This window comes from Taudactylus pleione, unplaced genomic scaffold (assembly GCF_031769625.1).
Source record: "Taudactylus pleione unplaced genomic scaffold, aTauple2 ptg000579l, whole genome shotgun sequence".
Lineage (NCBI taxonomy): Eukaryota > Metazoa > Chordata > Amphibia > Anura > Myobatrachidae > Taudactylus > Taudactylus pleione.
The window spans coordinates 5,140,421-5,156,843 of NW_028284981.1; the positions used below are offsets into that span (position 1 = coordinate 5,140,421).

Consider the following 16,423-nt stretch of genomic DNA (forward strand, 5'->3'; position numbering starts at 1 on the left):
AGAGAAGAGAGTAGGGGATGATGCAGTGAAGATCTGCCACAGGCAGGAACGGTCCTGGTTCCTGGGACCCTGGCGGAGAGGAGGTCGGGTAGCATGTGTTTGGTGTCTGTGCGTTTCTATGTGCAGAGATTAGCGGCCATCTCTTCGCTGTGTTGGTGTGTTGAAGCAGGAGGCACAAAGAGGTTCGGACAATGAAGGGATTGGTCACTCAGCAAGTGGCTCCCCCTCCTGGAGCGAGTGGTCAGTGCTGAATCCATGCTGAAGCATAAAAAGGTCCGTACTGGGTCACAGTCCTCGGATGAACACCCTTTCAAAAAGGCATGGAGCAGCCCCAACCCTCGACGGAAACCTGTGATCCAGAGGACGGGGAGGGGGAGATGGCAGAAGTCCAGGGGAGTGGGAGGCAGGGACCAAGTCTCTCCATGTTACCTGGAGGATGGACTGCTGCACTCAGAGGCAGGGCAGCAGAACTGATGGACAACCTCCTCCTCATCGTCATCACCACCCCTGCAGAGAGACACACGGGGAGCAGAGTGGGAGGTAAAGATGTAGGCGTGATTCCACAGCAGGGTGAGAGATGGTAGCGAGTCTGTGGTCAGAGAAACTTGGAGACATGAAACAACCCATGAAAATGACGGTAGGAAGCAGGACACGAATCACGAACAAAGTAAAATTCCAGTGAAGTTGATGATGAGATGAAGGAAGGCAGGCTGGAGACACCGGTGAGGTGTAGGTCATGATGTGGATGAGCACAGTTGGATGATCCAGAGCAGAACTTCATGAAATGACTGGGGTGGCACAGAGGACAGTGCGATTGCCTTACAGCAGAAGGAGGAGGAAACCTGGGTCTCTCCAGTAGCAACAGAACTACCAGCCACAGCATGCCTGGTCATTGTAGTTCCATAACAGCAGGGGAGCCGCGGGTTACCTACAGCAGCCTTACTACTGGCGACTGCACTGAGCGTTGCTACTTAGAAAACGTCAATCAGAAGTGCTTTTTGTTACTGTTAATAAACTATTACCAAACTGTATATCATACGCATTTATGCATATATTTGCCAAATTTATGGGACAAGATCATGAAACAAATGCTATAAAATATAATTATAGCACAAGCAAAAGGTACAAAAAAAACCCCAGGAGTCTTTAACCAAGGAAGCAATGGAGTACTGTGTCACTACAAGGGCGCTGCACAGCACGCCAATCTCCTGCCCCTATCGCTGTAATTACTGGAACTGATGTGCTGTGGTAATAAGATAAGAGCGTGTGCCGAAACATTAATAGGTCACACCCAGAACCAAATTCACCTGATCGGTGACAGGAATCCCCCTTCTCCACAAGGTCTCCTTATGCTGGGTGCAATGTAGGGTGGACTATATCATCTCAATACAGTCTGTGTCTATGTGCCATACACTCCAAGGAATTTAAAGGAAAATATACTATTATTATTATTGTCTGTTTGAGTATTAAAGCTGCAATAAAACAAAATAATATATTTTTCTAATATCCCCCCCTTCCCTCAAGATGGACCCCCAGGAACTTCTACATGCATCTGTTTTATCCGGGCCCTGCCTGTTCTGTATTGTGGGAAACTGCAAACCACCATCTTTAAATTGGGACAGAGAGATGTGCGAGGGAGAGGACCAATCGCAAGCCACAATCTTGTCACTGCTGCCTTCTGATTGGCCCTTCTGCTAACCACTATACTCCACTGTTTTTGCCCAAGGTTGTGGGGGAACACAGCAGTCCCAGGAAACATGGCTGCACATAGAAATCCCAAGTGCTCCCATTAGGAAACATGTTCAGGAAATATTTTATGACTAAATTGGTTTGGCTAATAGTTCTAAGCTCAGTCTTTAGCTCAGTCACCATGGGCAAGTTGTCAGTGCATCAATATCTGTATTAGGTCTCTGGCTGTGAAACTTCAGCCCAGTCCAAAGCATGAGGGAACAAACAATGCTTTGACACAAAGATACATCCAGCCCTCTAACTGGGTATGGGGTATAGGACTGTTACTGAAATGTAATTTCTTCCTATTGAGCTGACTGCGTTACTATGAACTTTAGTTAATTTTATTCCTCAGAGATATCAGAGCTTCCTAGTAAATTGATATTTGTTCAGCACTCAAAATGGCCACCTGCATTTTATGTAGGGGACTGGTATGCTTTAATGCAGGGGTCTTCAACCTTGGCCCTCCTGCTGCTGTGGAACTACACATCCCAGCATGCAATGCCACCTTTTTGATATAACAGCATGCTAAAACTATGGCAGTGCATGCTGGGATGTGTAGTTCACAGCAGCTGGAGGGCCCCTTGCTTTAGTAGCACAAAACACTCCCTGTACTTACAGAAAACTAGACATGGGAACACAGCGATTCCACACCAATAAAATATTCAGAAGAAACATTAGAAGCCCAATAAATAAAAAAACAAAAAACATTTGTTTCATGGTAATGTCCCGATAAGGTATTTTGTCATTTTAGAGTTAGAGGTCACTGGATTCTGATATGTTCGGACTGAATTTAACCAATTACAGGTTGCGCAAGATCTTACAAATCACGATTGACTGGTTTCAGTAGCACAAGGAAAACTGCACTATGGGTTCTACTCCTTAACCTAAAGGGGAACTACACACAAAAATAAGCACTTAATACATGTTTTATTATACCATGTATTCAACTTGTATCAGAGTAGAGTTCATTCCAGCACCCTGCACCTGTCTCAGACCATGCAGTAACTATTTCCTGCCTGGGGTGCTTCTAGCACACTCTGGGGGTCATTCAGACCCACTAGCGAGCGGCAGTACGCTCGCAAGTGGGTCGATGTTCCCCACTGCGCATGCGCACGACGGAGGGAGCCCCGTCGTGCGCATGCGCGAGACCCGGCGAGCGAAGGACTTTCCTTCGCTCGGAGTGTCTCATCAAAGGGGGCGTGCTGTCAATGGTGACTGACAGCACGCCCCCTTTGGTGGGTGTGCCTGCCAGACGGAGGCGTTCCCAAGGGAACGCCTACCATCTGAAGCCGACCCCACTGACATCACTAGTGATGTCAGTGGGAGTGATTTTGGCTCTGATAGAGCCAAAATCACTCCTGGCCTTGCGGTTGAGAAACCCAACCGCAGGCTTTCACTCGCAGTTCCGATGGTCGCGATGGTCACCATCTTTTTGCATGCTCATATATGCTGTGGGTGGTGACCCACAGCTATACGAGCGTCCAGGAGGACGCTCCATTTTAATGGAGGTGGGCCCTGATTCAGAGCGAGCGCTCTGGTCAGAGCATCCGGCTCTGAATCAGGGCCTCTGGTCTGTATCCAGCCGAGTGTGCTAAAAGCACCAGAGAGCGACACCCCTGGCAGGAAAAAGGAACTGCATGGGTTGTGACAGGTGCAGGGTGCTAGAATGAACACTATCAGATCCAGGAATTTGCATTGAGTAAGCACCATTCCTGTATACGTGTCTAGACACAAACATCTGATATCAGTGACTTTCATACACCTGCAGGCTTGCAGGCAGAGATCATTAGATAATTTGGTAAAATGGTGCAAAACCGTTAAAATAATCGAGTTTATATATGAAATGCTTTGCAACATTTCACAATAACTAATCTCTGTTTCCTGTCTGTCGTTCCCATTTATTAGAAAACACATTATTTCTCGGTCCCCACCATCCAAATTCAGAGGAGTATTTTCACAATGTTATTACTTGAATAAAAACGGCAACCACTTGTTTTACAATTTTTTTCCAAGTGTGAATGGCCTGCTGTTTCCACACACCATCAGTGTGTCAACATGACAGCGGATACTGGTGTGCGCCTATGCTGGGAAGAGAACAGAATAGTAATGAGGCACCAACTTTAGGGAAGAAAGAACCTGTCAATATGTGGTCATTATCTACATACAGTGGAGTCAGCCATCTTGTGAGTTGGACCAACCAATGACGGGACTTAATTTCAATGCCAACAATTCATCAAAGATTAGTGTCATTGGTGCACAAGGGGTGATGTCATCAGTGCCTGGTCTGATCATAGGCTGAATTATAAATGTTGGAGCAGTCCACAAAATGGTTGACTGAACTCTATACTTAACTTATTGACCTCAAGTGCCTCCCTGAAATACTGTATATTTTGGCTTGAAGGGAGAATTCCTTATTTTGATGGAGGCAGCCATTTTATGTCAATAGTCCGAATAGGGACTACTTGCATTACTGAAGCACAGGCCACAAACTCCTCATGCAGCAGCGATGCTACCAGTTTGTTATAAGCTGCGTTTGCATGAATGTTGATTTGGACAACAAATAGGCTGAATCTGCTGTGTATAGGTAACGGGTACCCTCTAATGAGGATAACGACTGAAGCAACAAGACAACAGAGACTGGCAAAAAAAAAACATTATAAAAAACAGTTGAGAAGAGGATGGTGGGAACCAAAGAAAAGGCATTTTGGCAAACAGATGAGGGGTTAGAGCAGGAGGGTAAGCTTCCTTGGATGTGACTCTGCAGTGGAGAAAGACAAGTGGCTTGGTGTGAGGATGTGCACCAGGATGCCTGGTGTAAAAATGTGCACGAGGAACTCTGGTGCAAAGACGTGCACCAGGAACCTACATGGGGGGGGGGGGGGGAGGGGGTAGAGGTGTTGAATTGCAGTGATGGTGTTATTTAATGAGATACATAACAAACACGAGACAGATGTGTGGGAAGACAGGATATGGGTGCAGGAAGTGATGTCACCGGCCCAGTCTGTGAGAGGCACTGGACCAGTCTGTGTGGGAATGGGGGGGGGGGGGGGGGGGCAGTGTGAAGCCTGCCGCTCTAGCTCTTACCTGCAGTCAGTGTGCCTGACGGGGGGGGCTAGCTGCATGCAGAGCTGCGACTGAGCGGGGCAGCAGTACTGGTGAAGAGTGTGAGACGAGGAAGACCTACAGGGTACAGAGAAAGGGGGGATGGAGGGAGAGAAAAAGGAAGAGAATGGGGGTCAGGGAGATAGAAAAGGGAGGAAGGAGAAAAAGATCGTGAAAAAAGAGAAGACAAGAAGATGGGGGGGGAGAGGAGTTGGGGGGGAGGGAGAGAGAAAAAAGAAAAAAAAACACAGAGTCAAGAAAAAGACAGAACTCAAACACAAGACAACAGTGACAGCGTTGACCCTGAGACAGGACACATGGGCCCAAATAAGAGGCATACACACAGCTCGGGACCAGCAACGGTGCCGGACTTATCCTACGGGACAGCGCTGCTCAGGGAGGCATGCAAATGGTCGGGTTTTCCCTAATAGTTTTCATATTTATTTATCTGGCTACTTGGTCTTAAATCAACCACCTACTGTTAAACATTAACAGATGGGGGCGTGTTAGCTCACTGTGCCTAGGGCAGGGCCGACGCTATAGAACAGCCCGCGCCCGTCCCCTTGTGTTATATGAAACCCGCTTCCTCACAGCTAGCTTTTCCTCTGTGCTCTTATACAGGGTGTACAGGAAATACAGGAGACAGACAGCCAGCACCAGCTTGAAGTTCGTTACCAAGAAGCCCTGTATCACATACATTGGTAATCACAACTTATCAGCATATACCCCCAATATTAATGCACCTGTCGCCTCCGCACCCTGGAAGCAGCCGATTTGTGGGCAGCCTCTATATACAGACTATGGGGGTTAATTCAATTAGCCATGAGGTTCCGGCGCTAATATTACGTAGTGTATGCAGGCAAGAAAACCGCTCTGGTTTCTGTATGTAGTCCTATAGAGGTGCGAGCAAAATAAAACCGCAAAGTTCTCCTCTCGGTACATGCGTGGTTATAATGGAACTGAATTGAATCTGTCCCTATTAATTTACTGGGGTCTAGTGACTGAGCCAGGGCATAAAATGGGTACATAGGCTGCATTCTCACGAATATTGGCTCTATCCGCAAAATGGGTATTAGCTGCTCTTAGTAAGGTGACGGCTACATTGTGTGACATTTGGTTGTAAGAGAAGAGTGCATTAGATTTACACCACAGTAGTCAGACATGGTTCTCCCATACCCTGTGACCTTTGCAGCACAACACTGATCTACAGGGGGCCTGGTATAAAAGATAGACAGTACCAAGATCGACAGTCAATAGTTCGACATCACATGGTCGACATGCAATACAAAAGGTCGACAGTGCTAACTTAACTCTAATCCTAACCCTCCCCCTGGTGCCTAACCCTAACTACTCCCGCCCCCCCCCCCCATGCCTAAACCTAACCCCGAAAATGTTGAAAAAAAACAAAACATAAAAAGCATGCCGACCATTTTTGTGCCGACCATTTGAACCTGTCGACCATCTGGTGTCAACCTCTTGACTGTCAATCTTTCATCCGGATACCTTTACAGGGGGATTCTCCCGATGAATAACCACTCAAAGCGTAAAAATGAAGTCTAGTAATTTCTAGGTGGGGATTCCTAGCCCTCGCCATGACAGCTTCTCTGGATTTAAATAGGTTTTATATTAAAAGCTTAATGTATTTTAAGACAAAGTGTACCGCTCACCTGCAAACAGCGGTAGGTCACCATTTGTGGGCTGAACTAATATTTAGGAAAATGCAGCCTATAAAGTCATTCGGACCTAGTGTCGTCACAGAGATCAAGTTCCATTTTCATGAAAATTGGTTCTGCCCACAAAATGGCCGCCGTCACTGTGTGGCACAGTGATGTTCCTAGTAGACAGATTAGCTGCATTGTAATAGCTATTGTCCCAAACCATCACATAGCTATCTCTGCTGTAGGTAGGTGTTAGATTCACTTAAAGGCAAAAATGGAAGCAATGGATAGGACACCAGATTTTTTGGATTGTAAACAAAAAGGGTAATTATACACAACTTTTAAAGATCTAATTGATGGGTATTTGAATCATTTAAAGCAAGGATGGGCAATTAGCAGCTCTCCAGCTGCTAATGAACTACACATCCCAGCATGCCCCGCAAAAGTTTTAGCATGGCCAAATAGATAAACGGTGGCAGGCAATGCTGGGATGTGTAGTTTTACAGCAACAGGGGGGGGGGGGGGAAGCACTTTTTTCCCGTCCCTGTTTTAATGCTATGTACCATGTAAGTTATAAACAGGACAGCATCTACATGTGCCTACATAAGTGTACCCTGAAAGCAATGGTTCTAAGGAACAGAATTTGGATTAAAAAAAAAGAAAAAACTTACCCAATTCTAATGATGGAACACACTTATTAATGGGATACTTAATTAACATTTATAAGGTACTTTTTAGGTCTGGATTTATTGCAAGCATCATCCTTTGGCCAAAAATGGATAACTGCGTCTAAATATAAAGCTGCAAGTAAATCAGAAATAAAAAAACAGCACCGCAAACTAAACAACTACAACAAAGTCACTATAAACCTGCTGCACTTACAGCCACAGGAACCCAGCACAGCAATCACAAACAGCAAAGGATGCACAACCTGATAATACACAACAGACTCAGCAGCGACTACGTTACACACAAGGAGAGAGAGAGAGAGCGATGAACAATGAGACAGATATAAAGAATGGGAGAGCGGAGAGCCTTGTACAGGTTATGGAAATGGATGGTTCGGGGGAACTGGGGCGAGGGATATGGGGGTAACCTACTCTAAGAAGAGCAATACAAACCGCATAGGATTGCCTATATGAGAGGAACACAATGTTCTCTTCGACCAATTAAACCCAGCATACGGTTTACATGATGCTGCAACTGAAAGGTTTATAGCAATGCAGGACAGAAAATCAGATTGTGCGCGGCCGTTTAGGTGGAATCCGTGACAAGCAATTTTACTCTCCCCAAAAGCTTACTATCCGACCGGCATAGTAGCAGTGTTACCACAGCATAGACCAGTGGATATATGGTGGCAGAATGGTAGAAGCGAGATTAGAGCAGTGAAACCATGGGGATAGAGGATATTCTCTTCTATAGTCAGCATGTGGGTGACTATGTGGTGATGGAAGGAACTTGGAAAAGCAGAAAATGGATATGTAGTGACTGGACTAAAGATAGTCACACACAAGGAGACTTGGGGAGATCGGGCGATTTTACCAGTTTGCCTAAAAAAACAGAAGGGCTGATACAAAGTGGAATTTACCGAGACTATCTCGGGCACTGCGATGCTCCAAAATGGGCGCAACCAAGTACAGGAGACGCGGAGTCGCAGAAATTCTGACCTGGATGTTACTGGAGTAGATATCACTTAGGAAAAGTTCAACGTAGGCTATGCAGACCTGTACGTAACGTAAATATGCCTGCTTGGAGGTGTATCTTTATCACCTAATATAGGTACAAGTCTACATAAATGATGACTTCTACAAAACCAGGAGCACAGACAGAGGCATCTTCTGGAGATGGTCACACCACTCCATACATATACCTCTTTCCCATGAAGGCTTCTTTTGAGCACAATACACTCCACTTCCTACTCTGCAGTAGGCTCCCCTATTTGAGAAAACCAATGTTTCCACATAGCCAATAACCACGATGACGGGCGACAGGTGCTAGCAGACAGGATATTCCTCCTGGACGAGTCACTGCCACTCAAATTTTAATTGCATAAGAATTAGTTTGTGACCCAATCACACACAGCACAATGATATTTTTGTTTTTAGTTAAAAGCAATCCAACTGCCAGTCAATAATTTTGTCTAAAAAAACCCAACTGCCAGTTAATAATTAGGTGGAGGCAGAGAAGCTGCACTTATGGAGGGAGACACTGAAAGGGATAGGTACATCTCAGCATAGGGCAGATATCACAAATACATTACCCTGCTCTCAGACCAATAGTTTTCCAGAAACGCCCATCTAAGCTTCCCAACCAATTCGCTCTTTGAAACAGTATCTCAAAAATAAAAAAATGATATATTATATACATATACACAACTGCTTAAATCTGTTGGCATCTGCAGCAGCACAAAAGTTTGGACAGGAGTTGAGCAGCTCCTGGCTGAATTTGGATTATTTCTGCACTGAGGAGTTCGTTTTACAGGACAGGAGTCTATGAGATCGATAACGAGGTGGGTTGGATGCGTTTACAGTGGCGATGACCAGCTTTTCTTTCTGCTTCTTTTGTTCAGCTTTTTTTCTTTTCATTTTGTCTCACAGTCTTTTCTTTCCAACAAGAGGACTCAAATGCACGTTTGCCGTCCTGAAGATCAGTCCTCGTCCCTTTTACTTACAGGAAAGCACAGTCCAACAAACGCAGTACAAATATTCAGGATTTCTAGCCTTTCACACGGTGTGGGCACTGAGGAAAATTCTGATTGTGAATGAGCCCTAAAGACAGTAAGGATTTATATGTCCACAGAGTGAGTTTTAGCTGCAAATTCTATTGAGAGATCTAGGGTGAAAAGACATGTAGACCTATTCAATTTATTAACTCTACCTTAGCGAATATGCTCCAAAGCAAGTTATATGTTTTGCTTTCTTTCAATTTGTAGACTGATGTATATAATAATAAATTAACAATAAGACCACCAAAGACAGAGAAAGGCCTCTGAGCGACTGTTTACTTTGGCCTTTGTCCATTTACATCTGGAATGGAGAATGACGTTACATACTATTTTATAGCTCGTAGTGCTATAAAATAGACTAAACTACAGGAACACCCTCAGACAGTTTGGACGCCACGGCGCTCCCTTCCAGCCAAATTCTTTTTTTTTTTTTGGGCTGAAAGATGACAGCCGAGATCTGTGTCCCTTCTAGTGAATGTGTTTCTAATGGAAGCAGGGGCGTATATACCTATTGGCCAGGACGGCACTCGCCAGGGGCACCTGCCAGCGGTGCCACCCATGGCCAGTTCTGTCTGTCAAAAGTCTGTGCTGATGCTGTCAGAAGCATCAGCGCTGGACGACGAGGGAAGGGGTGATCGCCCCACGTACAGCCTCCACGGTGTCTGTTTACCAACTACCAGCTCCGGATTTGGGGGGTGAGCTGCATTTGTTGCCAGCCGGCCGCACAGAGTCAGGCAGCACCACAGTGGCCGGAGGCGGAGCAAGGGCTAGTGACACCCCTGATCGCAGACTAGCTTCGCCTCCACTGCCCAAATCCTGGCACTGACTTGAAGATTGGGGCCCCCGCCCACTGGCGCTGTCACACTGTTAAGTGATTTTTTTGGCTGCACAGCACTCTGGGTAGAGAACTTGTCAATCGGAAGGAAGTGTCAGGAGAGTGGGAGGAGGAGACTGGCCACAGAGGCAGAGGCCAGGTAAGGGACAGGCATCACCCACTTGCTGTGGAACCACAAGTCCCAGCATGTTGGAATATGATGCATCTCATCTAAATAGCAATTTCTATGGAGCTGGCACTAGCCCAGTATCAATTCATACTGTGGCCTGAACAGTGTGCAGCTGGGATTAGATTAACAGACAGACATAGGTTAAAGGGCCCTGCTTGCAGGCTAACACCCTATAGGGAAATAGGCATTGATACACAAGGATAGGTGCCACAGATTGCATATTGGTCCAGCCAGATCAATTTATGGGCTTGATCCAGCACAGGATGGAATTGCACGCAGGCAGCTTTGAAATACCGTCCTTGCAATTATTGCATCATGCCCCTTGCATGCTTTACTTATCCGCGCTACATTGTACAATTTAGCATCGGATAATCTGCGGCTAAGTGACCCACGGTAGAAGTCAATATTTAAAAATAAAACTATTTTTTATGAAAACCATGATCCCTTAGCTTCAAAACAAGACCAACATGAGAGTTCTACCACAATTAGAAGCAACGTTATGATTCGTTTTAGTTGACCTTGCAAGTATAAATTTAAATTTTTTTTGTCATGTTTGCAACTTGTATCACTGAGGGCTAAAACTTTACATATGATATTCACTTTATGTCATTACCATCCTACCAAATTGCACGAGAATCTGAAACAGTTGGGTTGAAAAGTTACTTTTTTTGCGATGATTTGGCATGGAACGACCCACAGATATGTCGTCATACACTATTGTTGCTGTAGCACCAAACAGTCCTTCTCGGCATGCCAGGTCCCGTCTGACTTGGCTTGTGCAGAGCGTCCATTTCACCTGAAAATGCGTGTTCGTCACAGACGGAGGCGACAATCCACCTCATGAGACTGTACCGATTCATTTGATATGCGACAGTAGTATATATGTGTGCGTCCGAATCAGTATACAAAGAGCTACTATGGCTTCCATGCCAAGTTCTGTTGTGCTTCGTTTATAGATTCAGGTGCACACAGATATAAAAGTGTCGCATATTAAATGAATCAGTGCAGGCTCGTGAAGTGGTTTGTTACTAAGACACAAAAAGGATGCTTGGTGCAAGATGAGTCTCGCGCGAGCTGCATGGTGTATTGAGGCTAGGTGTACAAGGACACATCTGTAGGTGTAGTGAAGCGTGTTTAAAAAAAGGTATTTAACCGCTGAGCCAGACTACACAGTAAAAATAAAAGCCAGCCAGGCAAACTTTTTGCACCTGAATACTGGAGATTGCTAAAAATACTGCCAATAGGAGATGATATAAAATAAAAAAAATGGACAATTAAATAGATTAATCATTAATATTTGTTTGTAATGTTAGTTGTCACTTGGAAAAATGATAGGAAGAAATAAAAAAGTTGCTCACTGAAGTACTTGTTCTAAAGATCCACAAGAGGGCACTCTAACAGCACGTAACACTGAATTTTAAAGCTGCATGCCATATTTCTTATAGGGTGAATCTTCCAGTGGCGGTTAAGGGAATTCTCATATTTAAAGGGGATGGTGTATGTAGACAATACAACTTAAGACATGTGCCATCATTATTACTATGTATACTTTGAAAATAAAATTTGGGTTCAAAGATTGAAGGAATGGTTAGAATTTTACAACCAAAAATACAGGAGAGGTGTAGAGATTACCAGTGAATGAATGCACAATGCTAGCAAATGAAAAGACAAGTCCAGTAAACTAATAATATGACTTACATCTACAAAACATAGTCAATGGGGGCGATTCAAGTGAACGCGAAGTGAGTAGCGCTGGGAAAGCGTTTCTGGAGCTATCTAAATGTTTCAAATACGCCCGTCACTCAGACCCGGTCGCTAAGCTGCGTACGCACGCTGCCAAAAGGGGCCGGGTATGCAAATGCCGCGATAGCACTGAATGGCTTAAGGATGACCTCTATGTCTTAGAGAGCGACGGCAGTGAGCGCACGCAGGAGTATAAAGACGCCCACCTTTCTTTCTTAGCACACGTCATATCCAGGAAGTGTGTGATTAATCGGTGACATCGAGAGCCATCGGAGCTGCACGCAGCGCTTGAGGTAGCCCCTACCCTGCCGCAAGCACTGCGATCAGTGGGCCTGATTCAGAGCCGAACGCTCTGACCAGTGTCCATGATGATGGTCGCGATGGTCAAGACCATCGCGACCATCGGGCTTGCAACGAGACCCTGCGGTAGGGTCTCCCTGCCACAAGCCCTGGAGTGATTTTGGCTCTATCAGAGCCAAAATCACTCCCACTGACATCACTAGTGATGTCAGTGGGGCCGGCTTCAGACGGTAGGCTTTCCCATGGGAACGCCTCCGTCTGGCAGGCACGCCCCCGGCCCGCCCACCAAAGGGGGCGTGCTGTCACTCACCATCGACAGCACGCCCCCTTTGGTGCAAGACCAATAACGACGGCTTGACCGTCGTTATTCGGGTCTCGCGCATGCGCACGACGGAGCTCCCTCCGTCGTGCGCATGCGCAATTCGGCACCATCGACCCGTTTGCGAGCGTCCTGCGCTCGCGAGCGGGTCTGAATCAGCCCCTGTGCTGGCTAAAACATAATCAAGTGACGTGTACAATTACGCTTCTTTGCTAATTATGCACACCCCTAAAATGCCGTTTAGCGGGCCAGACACGCCTGCGTTCACACATCCACTCCGCCGTTCACAAGCACCTTCCCCTGTTACCACCCACAAACGCCGCTGTCACTCAAATTAGCGTCCAGTCTGTGTACTACGAGCGCACAATTCCCAGACGCAGAGACTGGTTCGCGCACGCGTACTTTGACGCATATGTGCGATAATCGCCCACAGCGTGCTTACGCAGCTTAGCGAACGGGTCTGAATTGGGCCCTAAGTCGAGAGATGCCAGTTAGCGCACATTAAGCCAGGTGTTTAGGCACGCTAACCGGGATTTTTCACTTAAATGCTGGCCGCGATGTCGTTAGCGCCACGCCAAACTGAAAAACTCTGTCCCTGCGTTATTCACATTGAATTCAATTGAATTGCTCCCGATAGATCTAATCTCAGATTGTATGCATTCATTTTAACATTACTGTATTAAACCTGAAAATGTTCATTCCCCCTACCCCTCGTTTAATTACAATATTATACTGGCATATCTATGTATTATTCCTCTATAATGATCATATATTATCAATGGCTAAAAGTAGCGTTTTATGTAGCAGGTCCCAGAGAGTATTCCATCGTTCACGGCGGTCCCTGCCCCATTGGAGCTTACAATCTAAAATTAGTCTAAATATTACAATTACGGTTGTAGGCATTACGTATGGGAGGGGTACAGGATGCAGACGCTCCGAATCCCAGCGGTCAGAATCCAGACGCCGGCATCCACTAGTGTCCACTATAACACTAGCAGCAGGATGCCGCCACAGTGACATGTGTGCAGTCCCAGCCGTCAGGGAAAGTGCCTGCGTGCACTGGGGAGTTGCTCCTGAGGTTGTCATATCCTTGGAAACTGGACATTCAAATCATCGGAATAAAACATATGGGGCCAGATCCAGCAGATTGTAATAAATAAAGCAAGACCAAATAACGGAGACCGCAATAATCAATAAGTATTGATTTGCTGGAGAGGTGCGTGTGATTGCAATTCCCTCTGAGTGCAAGCGGCGTGATTTCACCACATATTTTATTTTTCACTGGATGAACAGGCGCACTGTTAGGAGGACTGCAGTATTTGGCCATTGTTCTTCATTAGGACACAAAAAAAATAAATCCTAAATAATCCATATTTATAGAAAGGATGAAGACTAAATGTAAGATGTACTGTACAGAAAAATATCATTCCTATTCCACGTGTTCCTCAACTGCTTGAGAAAAGTTCCTCTTCGTGTATTCAGCAGACGTGGACGACAATCATATTGGAGTCCTCACTTCATTCCACTGTGGCCCAAGCAGTTTCATCCCCCGACTTCCCAGAGGGGAAGTTATGCTGCAGTATTAAATCGTTCAATCGTTGAAAAAATTGTTCAGTTTCTGAGTTATAACGATGAACGATTATCGTTCATGCGCGTTCCCGTTTGTAGTTTATTCTGACTGACCAACTGAATTTTTTTCATTAAGGGAAGTTACAAAAATCGTTTGTAGTTCAAAAAATCGTTCATTACACTCTAAAAAATCTGACAGATAATCGTTCATAAAATCTGACAGAAAATCGTTGGTAACAAAATCGTTGTGTGTGTTTGCAGCTTATCACTTTAATAAGTAACATCCAGGACACACAATAGGCGGTACAGTATATGTACTAAACTGCAGGTTTTTAGAAGTGGAGATGTTGTCCATAGCAACCAGATTCTACTTAACATTTATCTAGCACCTTACAGAAAGATAATAGCTAGAATCTGATTGGTTGCTATTGGCAACATCTCCACTTCTAAAATCGCACACGTTAGTAAATATACCACTAGGACTCGCATTTCATTTAGATCTAAGGCCATCAATGAGCCAACTGAGCGCTCCTTCAGACCACAGTGTGGCTGTCACTACTGGATGGATGTAAGAGTCCACTGTACGGCTGGGTACACATCAGATGATCCTGGATCGTGGGCGACGAGACGGCCAATGTAACTACACACTGGTCATCCGTACACACAGAACGATATAGCGCACAAAGTTCAGTGGCCACATCCAGGAGCATGCCGTCCGCCTCCGGATCATCACATCTGCTGGGCACCTGAATAGCACTTTTCATGATCGCGCCCAGCACTTTGGTCGGGTTTACCTGTTTTACGCAACTGAACCCGGCCAATATGAGAGTGATCAGCGCGATAATTTTCATCAATAGAATGGCGCCCAGCAATCTCCCCTCATTTTAGACCGGAAATTGGGCGTGCTAAAACAATTTTACAGTCGGGATGTCAGCGTCGGCATCCCGATAGCCAGGATCATAACTACATCCCCCACCAGGAAAGGGTCCCGAGTATCATACATGAGCCATTAACTCAGGAGCTGGGTCCCAGTATTGTCCCACTAGTTGTTAGGAGGGTGGTCAGTATGAAACATTATCTGACCAAAGGGAGAAGTATTGTATTGTTAGTGTAAAGGAAGCATGTTAATGCGTCTATAGTCAAACTTAGGCTCATACGCCAAATGTGTTAACTGATGTTGGGAATGTTCCACCACAGCTGAAAGTACAGAACTTTTATATTCTTGCCCTCTAACAGCCCTTCTTCTGAGCAGTTTGTGCACCCTTGGGCTCCATAACAGACATCCGTCCCTTGGCGTTCTCCTTCACAGGAGCAGAGATCCATTAATATTTCATCGCAATTGCCTGGGTAGAATCCGAAATGAAGGCATTTGGAACCCATGCCAGCGAGCAGATTAATGGCTTAACATCCAGCTTCATTCATTACCAAAGGAGAGCGTCAGGGCACCAGAGCTGTAGTTCCCTCACTCACTATCATCATTGCCTACAGCAAAGGGAGCATGAAGCACATTTAAAGATATGTAGCGATAACCAACCTTTTTGATGCCAATGGGGGACCAACCTCAATTGGAGCTATAATTGAATTTGCATTAGATTGTGTATCTGTAAAGAACAATTACCACTTAATACAGGAGGTATCCATAGAAGTCTAAAAGGATGGACAGTTTCTACCATCTATCTATAGGACTAGATGCAATTTTACGGCCACGTGCCTAAGGTTACAGGCCTGTCCGGGTGATCTGTTCTCAAACGAGAGACATAAAACGGTGTAAGAGATAATGGCATCATGTAGTGAACAGCTGATGGCCATCACAATGTCCTATAACCATTATATGAAATTGTACCAGTGCAATTTGCAATGAGTGACTGAAGACCGGCAGATAGCGGAATGGAGTTCAGATCTCCTCTGAAGCTCTCAAACTGAAGCATCTCCCAAATTCATGACCAGCCTTAATATTTAATCTTGTGGTTTTGTGCAACTCTGTTTCAAGCATAGCAGATAACAGTTCATGTGCTTCTGCAAAACCTATAGTACAAGGGATATTTAACATGCATCCCTCCAGCGGCTGTGGAACCACACATACGAGCCATTTAGGGCATGCCACAGCTATGGCAGGTCATGCTGGGATATGTAGTTCCATAGCAGCTGGAGGTCCACATGTTGACTACCCCTGAGTACATCAGGTATGAGTCATAAGAAAACTGAGCTATGTTTTTAACCTAGGTGGATCCTGCTGTAGAAAGAATACTACTACCCCGGTATGTGGCAAGTT

At 45.4% G+C, this 16,423-nt stretch overlaps 1 protein-coding gene across 2 annotated transcripts in view; it reads right to left on the minus strand.

Annotated features, from left to right (window-relative positions):
• Positions 1-16,423, minus strand: part of IQSEC2 (IQ motif and Sec7 domain ArfGEF 2) — a 203,614-nt gene that overhangs the window by 95,731 nt on the left and 91,460 nt on the right. Inside the window, exon 3 of one of the 2 annotated variants that reach the window (XM_088453402.1) lies at positions 4,816-4,911. The exons of the other annotated variant lie outside the window; for it this stretch is intronic. Within the exon in view, the coding sequence (XP_088309528.1) occupies positions 4,816-4,911 (96 nt within the window). The remainder of the gene's footprint in view (positions 1-4,815; positions 4,912-16,423) is intronic. 2 annotated transcript variants of the gene reach the window in all.